At 42.8% G+C, this 22676-nt stretch overlaps 1 protein-coding gene across 2 annotated transcripts in view; it reads left to right on the top strand.

Moving 5' to 3' along the window:
* The first annotated feature begins 7918 nt into the window (after nt 1-7918).
* Nucleotides 7919-22676, top strand: part of LOC133230856 (sulfotransferase 2A1-like) — a 30603-nt gene continuing 15845 nt past the window's right edge. Inside the window, exon 1 of one of the 2 annotated variants that reach the window (XM_061388837.1) lies at nt 7919-8116. In XM_061388837.1, the coding sequence (XP_061244821.1) occupies nt 8026-8116 (91 nt within the window). In that variant the 5' untranslated portion in view covers nt 7919-8025. Of the gene's footprint in view, nt 8117-20598; nt 20756-22676 lie in introns of those variants that run through there. The other variant, XM_061388836.1, reaches the window with a different exon arrangement.

Here is a 22676-nt window from a genome sequence, read left to right as displayed (position 1 = left end):
AGCACCACAATTCGAAAACATCAATTCTTTGGGGCTCAGCCTTCTTTATGGTCCAACTCTTACATCCGTAGAGTCAAAACTATGGTGTTTCTAGTAGTCCTATATGGATATGGTAGAGAAGCCCTGGATGGTCTTAATTTTAGCTGACTGAAGCCCACCAGGAAATAATAGCAATCTAGATGTTTCTTTAATTACTTCTGGAGTCAGTATTTCAGAAGCGGGCATTCTTCCTTTTGCTCATTGTGTGACTGTGGGAAGCCTTGAATACTAGAGTCCTCCACTGGGTGATAGAATGTGGGACCTGTAAAATAACAATTGCTATTATAGAATTTCAATGTGGCCAAAAAGAGAATTCTCTCAGCTCAGCCCCTAAAACCTGGAAGCATTTCATAAATTCTCAGTATGTTAATGATGAAATGGCAAATAAGAACTGGATTCTGCCGTGTAGTTAGGTATTTAAATTCACCCCCATACCTGTGAGTCTAAAGCAAGTTTTTGACTCTTTTGCTTAAAATGACAGATTTCAGGGACTTCCCTGGTGATCCAGCGATTAAAACTCTGTGCTTCCAATGCAGGGGGTGTGAGTCTGATCCCTGCACAGGGAACTAAGATCCCACAGGCTACACAGAGTGGTCAATAATAATAATAATAAATTTCTTTTAAAATTAGGTTCCTATTAAAAAAAAAAAAACTAAGAGATTTCGGTCCATGGTATCTCAATTTCCCTCTAGCTTATGATCACTACATCTATTTATTTAGTTTTATTTTGATTTTTTAAGGGCTTCACTGATAGCTCAATTGGTAAAGAACCCTCCTGCAATGCAGGAGAACCCTGCTTGATTCTTGGGTCAGGAAGATCCCCTGGAGAAGGGATAGGCTACTCACTCCAGTATTGTGGCCTGGAGAATTCCATGGACTGTGTAGCCCATGGGGTCACAAAGAGTTGGACATGACTGAGCAACTTTTTTTAATTTTTAATTTTCTTGAAATTTAGGGAAATCTTGCAAGAAATACACACAAAATCCTTGTACATAATTCACACAGATTTACCAACAGTTATCTTTTGCAACATTTACTAGAATATGCTCTCATCTCTTTCACTCTCATATACAAGATAAACTTTTTCAGCTATTTGAGAGTAAGTTACAGAAATCCTTTCCTTTTATCCCTCAAAACTTCAGTGTATGGGGCTTCTCTGGTGGCTCAGTGGTTAAGAATCCACTTGTCAATGCAGAAGACATGGATTCCATCCCTGGTCTGCAAATACCCCACATGTCACAGGGCAACTAAGCCCGTGCATCACGACTATTGAGCCTGTGCTCCAGAGCCTGGGAGCCACAACTACTGAAGCCCTCGGGCCCTAGAGCCCATGCTCCGCAACAAGAGAAGCCACAGCAAGGAGAAACCTGCTCACTGCAACTAGAGAAAAAGCCTGGGCAGCAACTAAGACCCAGCAGAGTCAAAAATAAGTACAATTATCTTTTAAAAATTTATTTTCTAAGATCAAAAATATTTCACTTATAATCACACAAAAATGATAGAAGTCAGGGAGGTTTGTATTGATGCAATGTTATTCTCTAATCCACAGTGTGCATTCAAATGTGGTCAACTGTCCCAATAATAAAATCATAGCATTTTCTCTGGTTGAGGAGTCAATCCAGGATTTAGTTTACATTCTCCTCTATCTGGAACATATCCTCAGCTTTGTCTTTTAGTAACAATTTGATCATTTAAATGGTTCCAGACAATGGTTTTAAAGACGAACCTCAGTTAGAGTTCACAGAATATGTTCTCATTAATACCTTCAGGTCTAGACTTCATGTTTTAAATATGCAGACATAAAAAGGAAGGAAGGTAAGGAGTTCCCTGGGAGTCCAGTGGTTAAGACTCTGAGCTCCCAAAGCAAGGGGTACAGATTCAATCTCTGATCAGAGAACTAAGATCCCACATGCGGCATGGCCAAAACAATTTTTAAAAAAAGGAAGAAGGGGAGCGTACATTTACCATGGGTAAATCTAACGAACATTACTTCTGCCAGGTGATCAAAGTCAACATCAACAATGAGATGTCAGGTTGACAGTAAATACCCTCTAAATGTTGTGACTGTACTAGTATTTTACCTCCGTGATCTTCTCTCCAATACCCAGAAACCCAGTCTAATTCGGAGAAAAACATTGGGCACACCCCAAGAGAGGGACCTTCTCCAAAATACCTGACCAGTAATCCTCAAAACTGTCAAAGTCATCAAAGACAAGGAAAGTCTGAGAAACTGTCACAGTGAAGAGAGACCTAAGGAGACGAAGATCCAAGGTAACGTAGAGTCTGGGATGGGATCTTGTACCAGAGAAAGGATATTAGGTAAAACTAAGGAAATCTGAATAAAGTGTGGACTATGAGAATTATTTACAATTTTCCTATACATCTAAAAGTGTTGAAAAAAATAGCAAAGCTTATTTAAAATATTTTTTTTAGGATTTCCCTGGTGGTCCAGTGGTTAGGATTCTGCCTGCCAATGCCAGAGACACAGGTTCAATAACTGGTCCGGGAAGTTCCCACATGCCATGGAACAACCAAGCCCCTGTGGCTCATGTTCAGCCCAACCGCCTAGAGCCCAAGCTAGAAAAAGCCCACACACAGCCATGAAGCTCTACTGCAGACAGTAAATAAGTAATTCTTAAAGATAGTTTTAGAACTACTATCCAGGAACTGGAATGCAAAAGTAGAAAGTCAAGAAACATCTGGAGTAACAAGCAAATTTGGCCTTGGAGTACAGAATGAAGCAGGGCAAAGGCCAATAGGCTTTTGCTAAGTGAACACACTGGTCATAGCAAACACCCTCTTCCAACAACACAAGAGAAGACTCTACACATGGACATCACCAAATGGCCAACACCAAAATCAGGTTGGTTATATTCTTTGCAGCCAAAGGTGGAGAAGCTCTATACAGCCAGCAAAAACAAGACCGGGAACTGACTGTGGCTCCAATCATGAACTCCTTATTGCCAAATTCAGACTTAAATGGAAGAAAGTAGGGAAAACCACTAGACCATTCAGGTATCGCCTAAATCGAATCCCTTATGATTATACAGTGGAAGTGAGAAATACATTTAAGGGACTAGATCTTACAGACAGAGTGCCTGATGAACTATGGACGGAGGTCTGTGACATTGTACAGGAGACAGGGATAAAGACCATCCCCACGGAAAACAAATGCAAAGAAGCAAAATGGCTGTCTGAGGAGGCCTTACAAATAGCTGTGTAAAGAAGAGAAGGGAAAAGCACAGGAGAAAAGGAAAGATATACCCATTTGAATGCAGAGTTCCAGAGAATAGCAAGGAGAGCCAAGAAAGCCTTCCTCAGTGATCAGTGCAAAGAAATAGAGGAAAACAATAAAATGGGAAAGACTAGAGATCTCTTCAAGAAAATTAGAGATACCAATGGAACATGTCATGTAAAGACGGGCTCAGCAAAGGACAGAAATGGTATGGACCCAACAGAAGCAGGAGATATTAAGAAGAGGAGGCAAGAATACACAGAAGGACTGTACAAAAAAGATCTTCACGACCCAGATAATCACAATGGTGTGATCACTCAGCTAGAGCCAGACATCCTGGAATGTAAAGTCAGGTGGGCCTTAGGAAGCATTACTGTGGACAAAGCTAGTGGAGGTGATGAAATACCAATTGAACTATTTCAAATCCTAAAGGATGGTGCTGTGAAAGTGCTGCACTCAATATGCCAGCAAATTTGGAAAACTCAGCAGTGGCCACAGGCCTGGAAAAGGTCAGTTTTCATTCCAATCCCAAAGAAAGACAATGCCAAAAATGCTCAAACTACTGCACAATTGCACTCATCTCACACACTAGTAAAGTAATGCTCCAAATTCTCCAAGCCAGGCTTCAGCGATACCTGAACCGTGAACTTCCAGATGTTCAAGCTGGTTTTAGAAAAGGCAGAGGAATCAGAGATCAAATTTCCAACATCTGCTGGATCATCGAAAAAGCAAGAGAGTTCCAGAAAAACATCTATTTCTGTTTTATTGACTATGCCAAAGTCTTTGCTGTGTGGATCACAATAAACTGTGAAAAACTGTGAAAGAGATGGGAATACCAGACGACCTGACCTGATTCAGAAATCTGTATACAGGTCAGGAAGCAACAGTTCAAACTGAACATGGAACAACAGACTGGTTCCAAATAGGAAAAGGAGTATGTCAAGGCTGAATATTGTCAGCCTGCTTCTTTGACTTATATGCAGAGTACATCATGAGAAACGCTGGGCTGGAGGAAGCACAAGCTGGAATCAAGGTTGCCGGAAGAAATATCAATAACCTCGGATATGCAGATGATACCACCCTCATAGCAGAAAGTAAAGAAGAACTCAAGAACTTCTTGAAAGTGAAAGAGGAGAGTGAAAAAGTTGGTAAAACTCAACATTCAGAAAACAAAGATCATGGCATCTGGTCCCATCACTTCATGGCAAATAGATGGGGAAACAGTAAAAACTGTGGCTGACTTTATTTTTTTGAGCTTCAAAATCCCTGCAGATGGTGACTGCAGCCATGAAATTAAAAGACATTTATTCTTTGGAAGGAAAGTTATGACCAACCTAGACAGCATATTAAAAAGCAGGGACATTACTTTGCCAACAAAGGTCCATCTTGTCAAGGCTATAGTTTTTTCCAGTAGTCATGTACAGATGTGAGAGTTGGACTATAAAGAAAGCTGAGTGCCAAAGAATTGATGCTTTTGAACTGTGGTGGTGTTGGAGAAGACTCTTGAGAGTCCCTTGGACTGCAAGGAGATCCAACCAGTCCATCCTAAAGGAGATCAGTCCTGAGTGTTCATTGGAAGGACTGATGTTGAAGCTGAAACCCCAATACTTTGGCCACCTGAGGAGAACTGACTCATCTGAAAAGACCCTGAAGCTGGGAAAGATTGAAGGCAGGAGGAGAAGGGGATGACAGAGGATGAGATGGTTAGATAGCATCACTGACTCAATTGAGATGAGTTTGAGTAAACTCCGGGAGTTGGTGATGGACAGGGTGGCCAGGTGAGCTGTGGTCCATAGGGTTGTGAAGAGTCAGAGACACCGAGCAACTGAACTGAAAGATACCCATTTTTAATTCACCTCATGTCTATACACTCCATCTTGTTACTAAACTCCTGGTTCCCACCCGTAATGTCAAACTCAGGTTACCCCCAGAATGTTCTCTGAATGACTTCACGGTTGCCCAATATTATCAATCTTTTGATCCTCTCTGTTTCTGGGCAGGCACACACATCAATGACCTGGGAGAGATTAATGATTGTTCGGTGTTAACTACAAATGCATCTCCCAGTCCAACAATGACTACGGCTAAAAGGCTCACAAGAGGTAGAAAGAGCTCATCGTCATGACAGGAAAGTGTGTGTGGTTTGAAGGGATAACCTTCCCTAGCCTGGATTACTCACCTGAACTCCTGAGAGAGGTGCAGGAGAGTTTCCTTGTTAAAGACGAAGATGTCTTACTGCTGACTTTCCCCAAATCAGGTAAGGAAGCAGGATCAGATACTGACAGGCTGTGGCTGTGGCCCTCATTCATTCAGTAGACAGGTGGAATGCTTTCTGTATGCTGACAATGCATTAGGGGAATAGAAATGTGCACTGATACCGCTGATGTCCAGAGAAAAGGATTGAGCCAGGCAGTTACACAGTCAGCTGAGTGCTCAGAGCAGGTAATCAAAGGCATCGGAGGAAACCATGGGAATGAAGCCTAAGGCAGATTCAGCTGTTTGTAGAGAGGAGTGGAAGAAGACGCAGAGTGAAGTCTGTAGAGGAAATGGGCTGCTGTTGTTTAGTCGCTCAGTACTGTCTGACTCTTTGTGAAAGCCCATAAACTATAGCCCACCAGGCTCCTCTGTCCATGGGATTCTCCAGGTAAAAATTCTGGAGAGGGCTGCCATCTCCGTCTCCAGGGGATCTTCCTGACCCAGTGATTGAACCTGGGTCCCCTGCATTGCAGGCAGATTCTTTGCCATTTGAGCCACCAGGCATATCTATTATAGAAAATAGAGCAGTATTACTGCTCATGAACTTCACGGAAGATGAACTGGGAGAGAAGACAAAGCGGGAAATTGTTCCAAGCAGGCAGAAGTGTAAATGAGTATGACCACTAAGCATATGAAAACAGTAAAGCACTGGTCATTCTACTAAATTAACGAGGATTTCCATGTCAAGCAGACAGAAGGGAATTGATCGAGGGCTTCCCTGATGGTCTAGTCGTTAAGAATCTGCCTGCCAATGTAGGGGACACAGGTTTGCTTAGTTGCCCACCAGATGCAGGTAACTGAGCCCATGCACCACAACCGCTGAGCCCAAGCTCTAGAGCACACGCTCGGCAACAAGAGAAGCCTGCACACCGCAACTAGAGAGTAGGCCCCAGTCAGTGCCACTGGAGAAAGCTGTACACAGCAACAAAGATTCAGCACAGCCACAAATAGATAAACTTTGTAAAATAAAACATGTAAGAATGTGTCAGCCGTCTCAATAATAAAACGATAGCATCTTCTGTGGCTCAGGATTCAATCTAGGATTTAGTCTACATTCTCCCTTCTCCGTTCTCTGGACCATATCCTCAGCTTTTCTTTTCTTAGGGTTTTATTTTTTTAATAACAATTTGCTAATTTGAATGGTACGAGACAATTATTCTGTACAGCTTCCCCAATTAGAGTTTACACAATATGTTCTCATTCATACCTTCAGGTCTAGACTTCACGTTTTAAATATGCCCCCCAAAAAAGGAAGGAAGCAAGCAAGAGACTTCTCTGAAAGTCCAGTGGTTAAGACGCCAACCTTCCAAATCAAGATGCACAGAATTCAATCCCTAATCAGGGGACTAGGATGCCACATACCTCCTGGCATGGCCAAAAACAAACAAAAAAGAAAAAAGGAGAGAGAGTAAATTTACTGTGGGGAAATCTAACAAACATTAGCTCGGCCAAGTGATCAAGGTCAATGGTGAGTTGTCAGGTTGATAGTGAAAGCCCTTGAAATGTTGGGGCTATAATAGTATTTCACCTCCATGATCATCATCTCCAAAACCCAGAAACCCAGTCTAATTATCAGAAGATCATGGAGTACACCCCAAGAGAGGGACCTTCTCCAAAATATCTGACCGGTCATCCTCAAAATTGTCAAGGTCATCAAAGACAAGGAAAGTCTGAGAAATTGTCACAACCAAGAGAGACCTACGGAGACATGAAGACCCAATGTAATGTCGTGTCTGGGATGGGATCTTGGACCAGAGAAAGGATATTAGGTAAAAACTAACAAAATCTGAATAAAATGTGGACTATCGGAATTCTTTATATTATCTTTACAATTTTCCTATACATGTAAAAATGTTGCAAATAAATAATAATAAAGCTTATTTAAAATATTTTTTCAGGCTATGCTCGTGGTCCAGTGGTTAGGATCCTGCCTGCCAATGCAGGGACACAGGAAGTTTCCACATGCCATGGGCCAACTGAGCCCCTGTGCCACATATTCAGCCCAGCTGCCTAGAGCCAGTGCTCCGCAACAAGAGCGTAACCCCTGCTGGCTGCGACTAGAGAAAGCCCGCACACGGCAATGAAGACTCACAGCAGCCAAAAAAATAAATATATAAATTTTAAAAAACAGCACTTATCAAACTGATTCATTAAAAAAAGAATAAACTAAAATGTATTTTCTTAATTCGCCACGTCTGCACCCTCTGTCTTGTTACTAAACTCCTGGTTTCCTCCCATGACGCCAAACTCAGGTTAATCCAGAATGTTCTCTGAACGACTTCCAAATATTGTCAGTCTTGTGACCCTGTCTTTGCATCAGTAGGCACAGTCCTCAGTGAACTGGGAAAGATTAATGATTGTTTGATGTTGATTATAAAATGGATCTCCCAGTCCAACAGTGACTATGCTGAGGCTGAAACACCCACGAGAGATACAAAGATCTCATTGTCGTGACAGGAGAGTGTGTGTGGTTTGAAGGGATACCCTTCCCGAGCATGGAATTCCCATCTGAACACCTGAGAGAGGTGCAGGAGGATTTTATTATTAAAGATGAGGATGTCTTACTGCTGACTTACCCCAAATCAGGTAAGGAAGCAGGACCAGATGCTGAGAAAGGCTTCCTCATTCATTCAGCAGACAGGTGGGACTTCTGTATGCCGACAACGCGTTGGGGAATAGAAACGTGCACTGATACCGCTGAAGAGCTGACTCATTGGAAATGACCCTGATGTTGGGAAAGATTGAGGGCAGGAGGAGAAGGGGGCAACAGAGGATGAGATGATTGGATGGCTCCACTGACTCAATGGACATGAGTTTGAGCAAACTCTGGGGCGTAGTTGAGGACAGGGAAGCCTGGCGTGCTGCAGTACACAGGGTCACAAAGAGTCAGACATGATGGAACAACTGAACAGCAACAGCCACTGGCTTTCAGAGAAAAGGATCTAGACAGGCAGTTACACAATAAGCTGAGAGCTCAGAGGGATAACCTAAGGCATCAGGGGAACCCACGGGAATGAATCACAAGGCAGATTCAGGTGTTTGCAGAGAGGAGTGGAAGGAGATGGCTGGCCAGGGAAGTCTATAGAAGAAATGGGGGAGGGAGGTAATTATTTGAGATGATGTCTATGTTAATTAGTTTGATTGTGGTGGTCATTTCACAATGGTGTTATTGTTGTTGTTTAGTTTATAAGTCATATCCAATTCTTTTGGAACCCCATGGACTGCAGCTCACCAGGCTCCTCTGTCTTTGGGATTCTCCAGGCAAGAATACTGGAATGAGTTGTCATTTCCTTCTCCAGCGGATCTTCCCCACCCAGGGATCGAACCTCCTACATTGGCAGGTGGATTCTTCACCACTGAGCCACCGTGAATCCCTCACAATGTGTACATACATCAAATTAACATGTAAAAAAAAAAATTAACGTGTATACCTTAAAGATATACATTTTTTCCCAAGACATTTGATTTTTACCTTTTGATTATTATCACTTATTTTCGGCCGTGCTGGATCTCCACGGCTGGGTGGGCTGCTCTCTGGTGCGGCGGGCAGCTTCTCCTGCTGTGGTGCGCAGACTGCAGAGCTGCCGTGGGTGGAGCGTGCGGCTCAGTCACTGTGGTGCACGTGCTGAGTTGCCCTTAGCAGGTGGAATCCTCCTGGACCAAGGATGGAACCCGTGTCCCCTGCACTGGCAGGCAGATTCTTAGCCACCAGGGCAGGCCTACATTCTTTTTCTTTTCTCTTTAAACCATATTTATTTTCCTTGATATTTATATATATCATACTTTAAAAACACATCATATGCATTTCTATGTAAAGTATATCTTCATTCTATTTCTCTTAACATTTCTGCTTTGTATTAAAGAGACCATAAGCTCCCTGCTAGCAAGAACAAGGCTTATCAAGTTACTTGTATAATATAATGGGGCAATGGAGAGTTTCGTATTGCCAGGTTGACCCTACTGTTTTTGAATTGACAATGTTAAATTTATACATTTTTATTTGTTAGTTATAATCAGTGGGGGAGGGCAGGGAGTAAAACACAATTATCTCAGCGAAAAACAAAAAAGTGGAAGAAATGACATCTATATTGAGATGAAAGAAATGAATGTGAAATTGTTTTGTGAAAAGGGTAGTTTCTGATAAAGGTATCAGCGTGGATTGGGGTCAGGAATTGGAAAAAGCCTGACAAATCCAAGGGACAACAAGGATGTGAATCATATGTCTGTGAGGGGTGGGGTCGTTGAGGGACTGTGATTAGGCAAGAAGGAAGGCTGATGACCTTAGAAGTGGTGTGGTAGGGAAAAATCAAGGGCAATGGGAACATAACGTATCACAGGATTTAATAAATAACCAAACGGTGGAAGTAACCCAAATGTGCGCTGACAGATGAAACAAAATGTAGTAGCTACATATAATAGAACACTATTCAACTTAAAAAGGAATGAGTTCTGACTCAGGCGACAACATGGATAAACTATGAAGACATTACCCTGAGTGAAATAGGTGAGATTCCACACTTATTTCCACATAAATGAGATTCCACACTGTATGATTCCACATAAATGAGGTTATCAGAAACCAAAAGTAGAATAGTTGGTAGAGACTGGCAGGGACTGGAAAGAGGAGCAAATGGAAAGTTGCTACATAATGGGTCCAAAGTTTCGGTTTTGCCAGATGAGAAAGTTCTGGAGGTTGGTTACACAACAGTGTAAATACACTTAGCCCAGCTGAAATGTACTCCTGAAAATGGTTAAGATGGTGCCTTGGATGATCTGTATACTTTATGAGAATTTTTAAGAGTCAGATTGAAATGGCTGACCAGAGAAGGAAATGGCAACCCACTCCAGTCTTCTTGCCTGGAGAATCTCCATGGACAGAGGTGTCTGGTGGGTACAGTCCATGAGGTGGCAAAGAGTTGGACATGACTGAGCGACTAAGCACAGAATGACTGACCATGATTTTCCTTTCTTTATCTAGGAATGAACTGGTTGATGGAAACGCAACTAAGCACAGAATGACTGACCATGATTTTCCTTTCTTTATCTAGGAATGAACTGGTTGATGGAAACTGTCTGCCTGATTCATTCTAAGGGGGATCCCAAGTGGATCCAATCTGTGCCCATTTGGGAGCGCTCCCCTTGGGTAGAGCTTGCAGTGGGTATAATCTACTAAAAGATAAGGAAGGCCCACGTTTCATCACTTCTCACCTCTTTGTCCAACTCTTCCCCAGGTCTTTCTTCAAGTCCAAGGCCAAGGTCAGTGCACGTAGTCAAGATAGCCTTGATCAATACTCATTAAACTTTAACTTACCAATGGCACCCCACTCCAGTACTCTTGCCTGGAAAATCCCATGGACGGAGGAGCCTGGTGGGCTGCAGTCCATGGGGTCGTGAAGAGTTGGACACGACTGAGCGACTTCACTTTCACTTTTCACTTTCCTGCATTGGAGAAGGAAATGGCAACCCACTCCAGTGTTCTTGCCTGGAGAATCCCAGGGATGGGGGAGCCTGGTGGCTGCCGTCTCTGGGGTCACACAGAGTCAGACATGACTGAAGTGACTTAGCAGCAGCAGCAGCAACCAGTTGAAGATCTGATTGAAATGCAATTGTATTCAGTAGGTATGTGCTAGTCCTGAGATTCTGCTTGTACACACCATAGCCATACTAAGTACAAAGCTACAGATCATTCCAGGGGTTCTATTAACCAAATGTAAACCAGAGACAAAGAGAAACCATAATGCCCAAACCTTAGAAAACCACGTTAAAGCCTAACTAGAATTCATAACTGTATCATACCCTACATAACACTCCTTTGAGAAAGACTGTTCAATCGACCGCACAATTGCACTCATTTCACATGCTAGTAAAGTAATGCTCAAAGTTCTCCAAGCCAGGGGTCAACAGTATGTGAACCGAGGACTTCCCAATGTTCGAGCTGGATTTAGAAAAGGCAGATAAACCAGAGATCAAAGTACCAACATCGATTGGATCATAGAAAAACCAAGAGAATTCCAGGAACACATCTACTTCTGCCTCATGGACTACACTAAAGCCTTTGACTGTGTGGATACAACAAACTGTAAAGTTCTAAAGAGCCTCTTGATGAAAGTGAAAGAAGAGAGTGAAACAGTTGGCTTAAAGCTCAACATTCAGTTTCATTCTTTTACAAGTGGTTGACCAGATTTCCCAGCACCACTTGTTAAAGAGATTGTCTTTAATCCATTGTATATTCTTGCCTCCTTTGTCAAAGATAAGGTGTCCATATGTGCGTGGATTTATCTCTGGGCTTTCTATTTTATTCCATTGATCAATATTTCTGTCTTTGTGCCAGTACCATACTGTCTTGATAACTGTGGCTTTGTAGTAGAGCCTGAAGTCAGGTAAGTTGATTCCTCCAGTTCCATTCTTCTTTCTCAAGATCTCTTTGGCTATTCGAGGTTTTTTGTATTTCCATACAAATTGTGAAATTATTTGTTCTAGCTCTGTGAAGAATACTGTTGGTAGCTTGATAGGGATAGGCAAAACACTCTCCGACATACATCACAGCAGGATCCTCTATGACCCACCTCCCAGAATATTGGAAATAAAAGCAAAAATAAACAAATGGGACCTAATTAACCTTAAAAGCTTCTGCACATCAAAGGAAACTATTAGCAAGGTGAAAAGACAGCCTTCAGAATGGGAGAAAATAATAGCAAATGAAGCAACCGACAAACAACTAATCTCAAAAATATACAAGCAACTCCTACAGCTCAACTCCAGAAAAATAAACGACCCAATCAAAAAATGGGCCAAAGAACTAAATAGACATTTCTCCAAAAAAGACATACAGATGGCTAACAAACACATGAAAAGATGCTCAACATCACTCATTATCAGAGAAATGCAAATCAAAACCACTATGAGGTACCATTTTACACCAGTCAGAATGGCTGCGATCCAAAAGTCTACAAATAATAAATGCTGGAGAGGGTGTGGAGAAAAGGGAACCCTCTTACACTGTTGGTGGGAATGCAAACTAGTACAGCCACTATGGAGAACAGTGTGGAGATTCCTTAAAAAACTGGAAATAGAACTGCCTTATGATCCAGCAACCCCACTGCTGGGCATACACACTGAGGAAACCAGAAGGGAAAGAGACACGTGTACCCCAATGTTCATCGCAGCACTGTTTATAATAGCCAAGACGTGGAAGCAACCTAGATGTCCATCAGCAGATGAATGGATAAGAAAGCTGTGGTACATATACACAATGGAGTATTACTCAGCCATTAAAAAGAATACATTTGAATCAGTTCTAATGAGGTGGATGAAACTGGAGCCTATTATACAGAGTGAAGTAAGCCAGAAGGAAAAACATAAATACAGTATACTAATGCATATATATGGAATTTAGAAAGACGGTAACAATAACCCGGTGTACGAGACAGCAAAAGAGACACTGATGTATAGAACAGTCTTATGGACTCTGTGGGAGAGGGAAAGGGTGGGAAGATGTGGGAGAATGGCAATGAAACATGTAAAATATCATGTAGGAAACGAGTTGCCAGTCCAGGTTCGATGCATGATGCTGGATGCTTGGGGCTGGTGCACTGGGACGGCCCAGAGGGATGGTATGGGGAGGGAGGAGGGAGGAGGGTTCGGGATGGGGAACACATGTATACCTGTGGCGGATTCATTTTGATATTTGGCAAAACTAATACAATTATGTAAAGTTTAAAAATAAAATAAAATTGGAAGAATAAAAAAAAAAAATAAAAATAAAATAAAAAAAAGCTCAACATTCAGAAAACTAAGATCATGGCATTTGATCCCATCACTTACTGGCAAATAGATGGGGAAACAGTAGAAACAGTGGCTGACTTTCTTTTAGGGGGCTCCAAAATCACTGCAGATGGTGACTGCAGCCATGAAATTAAAAGACGCTTACTCCTTGGAAGGAAAGTTATGACCAATCTAGACAGCATATTAAAAACCAGAGACATTACTTTGCCAACAGAGTTCTGCCTAGTCAAGGCTCTGATTTTTCCAGTAGTCATGTACAGATGTGAGACTTGGACTATAAAGAAAGCTGAGTGCCGAAGAATTGATGCTTTTGAAATGTGTTGTTGGAGAAGACTCTTGAGAGTCCCTTGGACTGCAAAGAAATTCAAACAGTCCGTCCTAAAGGAGATCAGTCCTGGGTGTTCATCGGAAGGACTGATGCTGAAGCTGAAACTCCAATACTTTGGCCACCTGAGGAGAACTGACTCATTGGAAAAGACCCTGATGCTGGGAAAGATTTAGGGTAGGAGGAGAAGGGGATGACAGAGGATGAGATAGTTGGATGGCATCACCGACTCAATGGACATGAGTTTGGGTGGACTCCGGGAATTGTTGATGGACAGGGAGGCCTGGCGTGCTGCAGTCCATGGGGTCACAAAGAGTTGGACATGACTGAGCAAGTGAATGACTGAAATGAAGTGATGCTTGGAGCTGTTGCAGTATTAGTATTAGTAATAGTAATCTTATCAGTATTAGGACCAGAGTCATACACCAAGGATGGAAAAGCATAAACAGAGAAGGATTCTGGGTCACAGATGATCTCTCAGTATGCTGAACTAGTCTGGGCTGCCCACCTCTAGGTTTCCTCTCACATGAGATAACTAAGTCTCTACTTTTTAAAGTCATTACTACTTGCAGTCAAATGCAATTTCTAAGAGACACACCCTCTTCCCAGTCAAGTAGAAAACCTCAGTTTCTTCATCACTTCCCATAGTTACTCCTCATCACTAATCAATCACCAAGCACTATTGAGTTTACTTCTCTGGGGAAAAAACAAAAAGCCATGATAAACCAGATTTTAGGTTTTACTGGAAACAGGAAAACCACCCAGGTATGTCAGCTATGCACAGTGATACTTTATGGTATTAGTAAATCACATGTGGACTTGGTAGGAAGTTGTGAAAAAAATAGACTCAAGCTGTAAAAGAGTAAATAGCTACAGTTTTTTTTTTGCTAGAAAGTGTTAAGGTCCTTTCCAGGACTGATGCTGAAGCTGAAACTCCAATACTGTGGCCACCTGAGGAGAACTGACTCATCTGAAAAGACCCTGATGCTGGGAAAGATTGAAGGGGGAATGAGAAGGGGATGACAGAGGATGAGATGGTCGGATGGTATCATCGAATCAATGGACATGAGTTTGGGTAAACTCCAGGAATTGGTGAGGGACAGGGAGGCCTGGCATGCTACAGTCCATGGGGTCACAAAGAGTCACACATGACTGAGCGACTCAACTGACTGAACTGAACCCTTAAAATACAATTGCTATTATACATTTTCAATGTGGCCAATATGAGAATTCTCTCAGCCCAGTCCTTAAAACCTGGAAGCATTTCATAAATTCTCAGTATGTTAATGATGAAATGGCAAATAAGGACTGGATCTTCCCGAGCAGTTAGGTATTTAAATTCACCCCCATACCTGTGAGTCTAAAGCAAGTTCTTGACCCTTATGCTTAGAAAGAGAGATTTCAGGGACTTCCCTGGTGGCCCAGTGGTTAAAACTCTGTGCTTCCAATGCAGGAGTTGTGGGTTAGATCCTTGAGCAGGGAACTAAGATCCCACAGGCTACACAAAGTGGCCACAAAAAAAAAAAAAAAAGATTTCTTTAAAAATTAGGTCGGTATAAAAAAAAAGTGTGAGAGATTTCAGTCCATGGTATCTCAATTTCCCTCCAGCTTATTATCACTACATCTATTTACGTAGTTTTTATTTTCATTTTTAATTATCTTCAAACTTAGGGAAATTTTGCAAGAAATACACACAAAATTCTTATACAAACTTCACACAGATTTACCATCACTAATGCTTTTGAACTGTGGTGCTGGAGAAGACTCTTGAGAGTCCCTTGGACTGCAAGGAGATCCAACCAGTCCATCCTAAAGGAGATCAGTCCTGGGTGTTCATTGGAGGGACTGATGTTGAAGCTGAAACTCCAGTACTTTGGCCACCTCGTGCGAAGAGTTGACTCATTGGAAAAGACCCTGATGCTGGGAGGGATCAGGGGCAGGAGGAGAAGGGGACAACAGAGGATGAGATGGCTGGACGGCATCACCGACTTGATGGACATGAGTTTGGGTAAACTCTGGGAGTTGATGATGGACAGCGAGGCCTGGCGTGCTGCGATTCATGGGGTTGCAAAGACTCTGACACTGAATGTTTTGCAACATTTGCTAGATTACGCTTTCATTTCTTTCACTCTAATATACAATATAAACTTTTTCAGCCATTTGACAGTAAGTTACAGAAATCCTTTGCTTTTATCCCTCAAAACTTCAGTGTATGAGATTTGTCTGGTGGCTCAGTGGTTAAGAATCCACCTGTCAATGCAAGAGACAGGGTTCCTCCCTGGTCTGGGAAGATCCCATATGTCCCAGAGCAACTAAGCCCGTGCGCCACGACTATTGAGCCAGTGCTCCAGAGCCCGAGAGCCACAACTACTGAAGCCCTCGGGCCCTAGAGCCCGTGCTCCGCAACAAGAGAAGCCACAGCAAGGAGAAACCTGCTCACCACAACTAGAGAAAAAGCCTGGGCAGCAACTAAGACCCAGCAGAGTTAAAAATAAACAAATACAATTATTTTTTAAAAATTTTATATTTTCTAAGATCAAGAATATTTCCTTTATAAACACAAAAATGACAGAAATCAGGGAAATTAGTACTGATGCAATGTTATTCTCTAATCCACAGTGTGCATTCAAATGTGGTCAACTGTCCCAATAATAAAATAATAGCATTTTCTGTGGTTTAGGAATCAATCCAGGATTTAGTTTACATTCTCCCTTCTAATTTCTTTGGACCATATTTTAGTTTTTCTTTTATTATGGTTGTTTTAAAATAACAATTTGATAATTTGAATGGTTCAGTTCAGTTCAGTCACTCAGTCGTGTCCAACTCTTTGCGACCCCATGAATCGCAGCACGCCAGGCCTCCCTGTCCATCACCAACTCCCGGAGTTCACTCAGACTCACATCCATCGAGTCAGTGATGCCATCCAGCCATCCCATCCTCTGACGTCCCCTTCTCCTCCACCCCCAATTTGAATGGTACCAGACAATCATTCGGAGAAGGCAATAGCACCCCACTCCAGTACTCTTGCCTGGAAAATCCCATGGGTGGAGGAGCCTGGTAGGCTGCAGTCCATGAGGTCGCTAAGAGTGGGACACCACTGAGAGACTTCACTTTGGCTTTTTACTTAAATGCATTGGAGAAGGAAATGGCAACCCAATCCAGTATTCTTGCCTGGAGAATCCCGGGGACGAGGGAGCCTGGTGGGCTGCCGTCTATGGGGTCGCAGAGTAGGACACGACTGAAGCGATTTAGCAGCAGCAGACAATTATTTTTTAAAGATTCCTCAATTAGAGTTTACAGGAGATGTTCTCATTAATATCTTCAGGTCTAGACTTCATCTTTTAAATATGCCCACATAAAAGGAAGGAAGGTAAGGACTTCCTTGGCAGTCCAGTGGTTAAGACTCTGAGCTTCCAAAGCAAGGGGTATGGGTTCAATCTCTGATCAGAGAACTAAGCTCCCACATGCCATTAGGCCTGGCCAGAAAAAATTTAAAAAAAAAAAAAAAGGAAGAAGGTGAGAGTAAATTTACCATGGGGAAATCTCAGTTCAGTTCAGTTCATTTCAGTCGCTCAGTCATGTCGGACACTTTGTGACCCCATGAATTGCAGCATGCCAGGCCTCCCTGTCCATCACCAACTCCCAGAATTCACTCAAACTCACATCCATCGAGTCGGTGATGCCATCCAGCCATCTCATCCTCTATCATCTCCTTCTCCTCCTGCCCCTTATCCCTCCCAGCATCAGAGTCTTTTCCAATGAGTCAACTCTTCGCATGAGGTGGCCAAAGTACTGGAGTTTCAGCTTTAGCATCATTCCTTCCAAAGAATACCCAGGACTGATCTCTTTTAGAATGGACTGGTTGGATCTCCTTTAGAATGGACTGGTTGGATCTCCTTGCAGTCCAAGGGACTCTCAAGAGTCTTCTCCAACACTACAGTTCAAAGGCATCAATTCTTTGGCACTCAGCTTTCTTCACAGTTCAACTCTCACATCCATACATGACCACTGGAAAAACCATAGCCTTGACTAGATGGACCTTTGTTGGCAAAGTAATGTCTCTGCTTTTGAATATGCTATCTACATTGGTCATAACTTTCCTTCCAAGGAGTAAGCGTCTTTTAATTTCATGGCTGCAGTCACCATCTGCAGTGATTTGGGAGCCCAGAAAAATAAAGTCTGACACTGTTTCCACTGTTTCCCCATCTATTTCCCATGAAGTGATGGGACCAGATGCCATGATCTTCGTTTTCTGAATGTTGAGCTTTAAGCCAACTTTTTCACTCTCCTCTTTCACTTTCATCAAGAGGCGGTTTAGTTCCTCTTCACTTTCTGCCATAGGGTGGTGTCATCTGCATATCTGAGGTTATTGATATTTCTTCTGGCAATCTTAATTCCAGCTTGTGCTTCTTCCAGCCCAGCGTTTCTCATGATGTACTCTGCATAGAAGTTAAATAAGCAGGGTGACAATATACAGCCTTGACATACTCCTTTTCCTATTTGGAACCAGTCTGTTGCTCCATGTCCAGTTCTAATTGTTGCTTCTGACCTGCATATAGGTTTCTCAAGAGGCAGGTCAGGTGGTCTGGTATTCCCCTCTCTTTCAGAATTTTCCACAGTTTATCGTGATCCACACAGTCGAAGGTTTTGGCATAGTCAATAAAGCAGAAATAGATGTTTTTCTGGAACTCTCTTGCTTTTTCGATGATCCAGCGGATGTTGGCAATTTGATCTCTGGTTCCTCTGCCTTTTCTAAAACCAGCTTGAACATCTGGAAGTTCACGGTTCACGTACTGCTGAAGCCTGGCTTGGAGAATTTTGGACATTACTTTACTAGCGTGTGAGAGGAGTGCAATTGTGTGGTAATTTGAGCATTCTTTGGCATTGCCTTTCTTTGGGATTGGAATGAAAACTGACCTTTTCCAGGCCTGTGGCCACTGCTGAGTTTTCCAAATTTGCTGGCATATTGAGTGCAGCACTTTCACAGCATCGTCTTTCAGGATTTGAAATAGCTCAACTGGAATTCTATCACCTCCACTAGCTTTGTTCGTAGTGATGCTTTCTAAGGCCCACTTGACTTCATATTCCAGGATGTCTGGCTCTAGGTGAGTGATCACACCATTGTGATTATCTTGGTCGTGAAGATCTTTTTTGTACAGTTCTTCTGTGTATTCTTGCCACCTCTTCTTAATATCTTCTGCTTCTGTTAGGTCCATACCATTTCTGTCCTTTATCGAGCATATCTTTGCATGAAATCTTCCCTTGGTATCTTTAATTTCCTTGAAGAGATCTCTAGTCCTTCCCATTCTGTTGTTTTCCTCTATTTCTTTGCATTGATCGCTGAGGAAGGCTTTCTTATCTCTCCTTGCTATTTTTTGGAACTCTGCATTCAGATGCTTATATCTTTTCTTTTCTCCTTTGCTTTTGGCTTCTCTTCTTTTCACAGCTATTTGTAAGGCCTCCTCAGACAGCCATTTTTCTTTTTTGCATTTCTTTTCCATGGGGATGGTCTTGATCCCTGTCTCCTGTACAATGTCACGAACCTCCGTCCATAGTTCATCAGGCACTCTATCTATCAGATCTAGCCCATTAAATCTATTTCTCACTTCCACTGTATAATCATAAAGCTAACAAACATTACTTCTGCCAGGTCATCAAAATCAACATCTAAAATGAGATGTCAGTGAAAGTGAAAGTCACTCAGCCCTGGCTGACTCTTTTGACCCCATGGAGTATAGAGTCCATGGAATTCTCCAGGCCAGAATACTGGAGTGGGTAGCCATTCACTTTTTCAGCGGATCTTCCCAACCCAGGGATCAAACCAAGGTCTCCTGCATTGCAGGTGGATTCTTTATCAACTGAGCTATGAGGGAAAGCCCCATGTGGCTCAGCTGGTAAAGCTCCACCTGCAACGTGGGGACCTGGGTTTGGTCCCTGGGTTGGGAAGATCCCCTGGAGAAGGGGAAAGCTACCCACTCCAGTATTCTGGTCTAGAGAATTCTATGGGATCCCAAAGAGTCGAATATGACTGAGATGTCAGGTTGATAGTAAATACCCTCTAAATGTTGTGACTGTACTAGTATTTTACCTCCATGATCTTCTCTCCAAAACCCAGAAACTCAGTCTAATTTGGAGAAAAACATCGGGCACACCCAAAGAGAGCAACCTTCCCCAAAATCCCTGACCAGTAATCCTCAAAACTGTCAAAGTCATCAAAGACAAGGAAAGTCTGAGAAACTGTCGCAGCCAAGAGAGACCTAAGGAGACATGAAGACCCAATGTAATGTAGCATCTGGGATGGGATCTTGGACCAGAGAAAGGATATTATGTAAAAACTAAGGAAGTCCTAATAATGTATGGACTATGAGAAGTCTTTACACTATCTTTACAATTTTCCTATACATCTAAAAGTGTTGAAAAAATATAACAAACCTTATTTAAAATATTTTTTTAGGATTCCCCTGGTGGTCCAGTGGTTAGGATTCTGCCTGCCAATGCAAGGGACTCAGGTTCGATACCCAGTCCGTAAAGTTTCCACGTGCCAATGCACAACTCAGCCCCTGTGCTATATATTCAGCCCAGCTGCCTAGATCCCCACCTTGGCAAAAAGAGAGTAACCTCTGCTTGCTGCAGCTAGGAAAAGCCCACACACACCAATGAAGACCTGGTGCAGCTAATAAATAATAAACTTAAAGATATACATTTTTAATCCACCACATGTCTACATCCTCCATCTTGTTACTAAACTCCTGGTTCCCTCCCATGAAGTCAAACTCAGGTCACACCAGAATGTTCTCTGAATGACTTCACGATTGCCCAATATTATCAATCTTGTGACCCTCTCTTTTTATGGACAGGAACACTCATCAACGACCTGGGAGAGATTAATGATTGTTCGATGTTGACTATAAAATGGATCTCCCAATCCAACAGTGACTATGGCTAAAAGGCTCACAAGAGGTAGAAAGAGCTCATCATTATGACAGGAAAGTGTGTGTGGTTTGAAGGGATACCCTTCCCAAGCCTGGATTACTCACCTGAACTCCTGAGAGAGGTGCAGGAGAGTTTCCTTGTTAAAGACGAAGATGTCTTACTGCTGACTTTCCCCAAATCAGGTAAGGAAGCAGGATCAGATACTGACAGACTGTGGCTGTGGCCCTCATTCATTCAGTAGACAGGTGGAATGCTTTCTGTATGCCGACAATGCATTAGGGGAATAGAAATGTGCACTGATACCGCTGATGTCCAGAGAAAAGGGTTGAGCCAGGCAGTCACACAGTCAGCTGAGTGCTCAGAGCGGGTAATCAAAGGCATCAGAGGAAACCATGGGAATGAAGCCCAAGGCAGATTCAGTGGTTTGTAGAGAGGAATGGAAGAAGATGGAGAGTGAAGTCTGTAGAGGAAATGGGCTGCTGTTGTTTAGTCACTCAGTCCTGTCCGACTTTTGTGAAACCTCATGAACCATAGCCCACCAGGCTCCTCTGTCCATGGGATTCTCCAGGTAAGAATACTGGAGAGGCTGCCATCTCCTTCTCCAGGGGATCTTCCTGACCCAGGGATTGAATCCTAATCTCTTCTCTCTCCTGCGTTGGCAGGTGGATTCTTTACCACTGAGCCACCGGGGAAGCCCTAAAAGTAGTGGAAGGAGGTAATTCTGTGAGATGTATATGTTAATTAGCTTGACAGGGGTAGTCTTTTCACAATGTGACATGTAACAAATGAACATGTACACCTTAAATACACACATTCTTTTTTTAATAGAATTTTGCTTTTATCATTATGATTTATTTTGGACTGTGTTAGGTCTTCACTGCGTGCGTGGGCCTTCTCCAGTTGCAGTGTAAGGGCTTCTCTAGAGGTAACTTCTCTTGTTGTGGAGCCGGGGTTCTAGGGCTTCAGTAGTTCAGTGACTCATGGCTCAGGAGTTATGGTACATGGGTTTAGTTGCCCCACTGCCTGTGGGATCTTCCCGGGTCAGAGATTGAACCCATGTCTCCTGCATTGGCGGGCAGATTCTTTACCACTGAGACCCCAGAGATGCCCTATTTCTGCTTTATATGAAAGAGACAATAAGCTCCCTGCTAGCAGAAACAAGTCTTATCCAGTTACTTGTATAATATAATGGAGCAATGGAGAGTTTAGTCTTGCCATGTTGACCCCACTGTTTTTGAACTGAGGGTGTTAAACATATACATCCTTAACTTGTTAGTTAAGTCAATAAAACAAGGTGGGAGGGCTGGGGTGGGGAATAAAACATAACTACCGCAGCCAAACAGCAAGGTAGAAGAAATGACACTAAATTGAGATCAGAAAGAGTGAACGCAGGGCTTCGCTGTTTGATCCCTGGTCAGGGAAGATTCCACATCCTGTGGTGCAACTCAGCCTGTACACCGCAGCTACTGAGCCGTGCTCTAGGGCCCACAAGCCACAACTGCTGAAGCCCATGTGCCCAGAGCCTGTGCTTCACAAGAAAAGAAGCCACTGCAATGAGAAGGCTTCTCAGTAGCCCCTGCTCACTGCAACTAGAGGAAGTCCGAGTGCAACAATGAAAACAGCACAGGTGTTAATGATAAAATAAATGAATCTTTTTTTAGAAAAAGGAAAGAATTAGCAGCAGGAAAATAAAATGTTTTTTTTTTACAGAGTGAATGTGAAATTATTTCATGAAAAGAGATATTTTCCAGGACTTCCCTGATGGTCCAGTGGGTAACAATCTGCCTGCCAATGCAGGGGACATGGGTTCAACCCCTGGTCCAGGAAGATCCTTCATGCTGTGGAGCAATTATGCCCATGTGTGACAACCACCGTAGCCTGCCGGCTCTAGAGCCCGTGCTCTGCAACAGGAGAAGTCACTGCAATGAGAAGCCTGAGCATCACAACTAGAGAGTTGCCCCCTGCTCACTCCAGCTGGAGAAAGCCCAAGTACAGCAAGACCCAGCCAAAAATAAATGCATAAATAAATATAACTTTTCAAAAAGGAGAGATTTTCCAGTAAAGGTATCAGCATATCAGCATGGATAGTAATCAGGAATTGGA

Source organism: Bos javanicus, chromosome 18 (genome assembly GCF_032452875.1).
Source record: "Bos javanicus breed banteng chromosome 18, ARS-OSU_banteng_1.0, whole genome shotgun sequence".
Taxonomy (NCBI): domain Eukaryota; kingdom Metazoa; phylum Chordata; class Mammalia; order Artiodactyla; family Bovidae; genus Bos; species Bos javanicus.
Note: the sequence above shows the minus strand (reverse complement) of the source record. Positions and strands in the feature narration are given on the sequence as shown.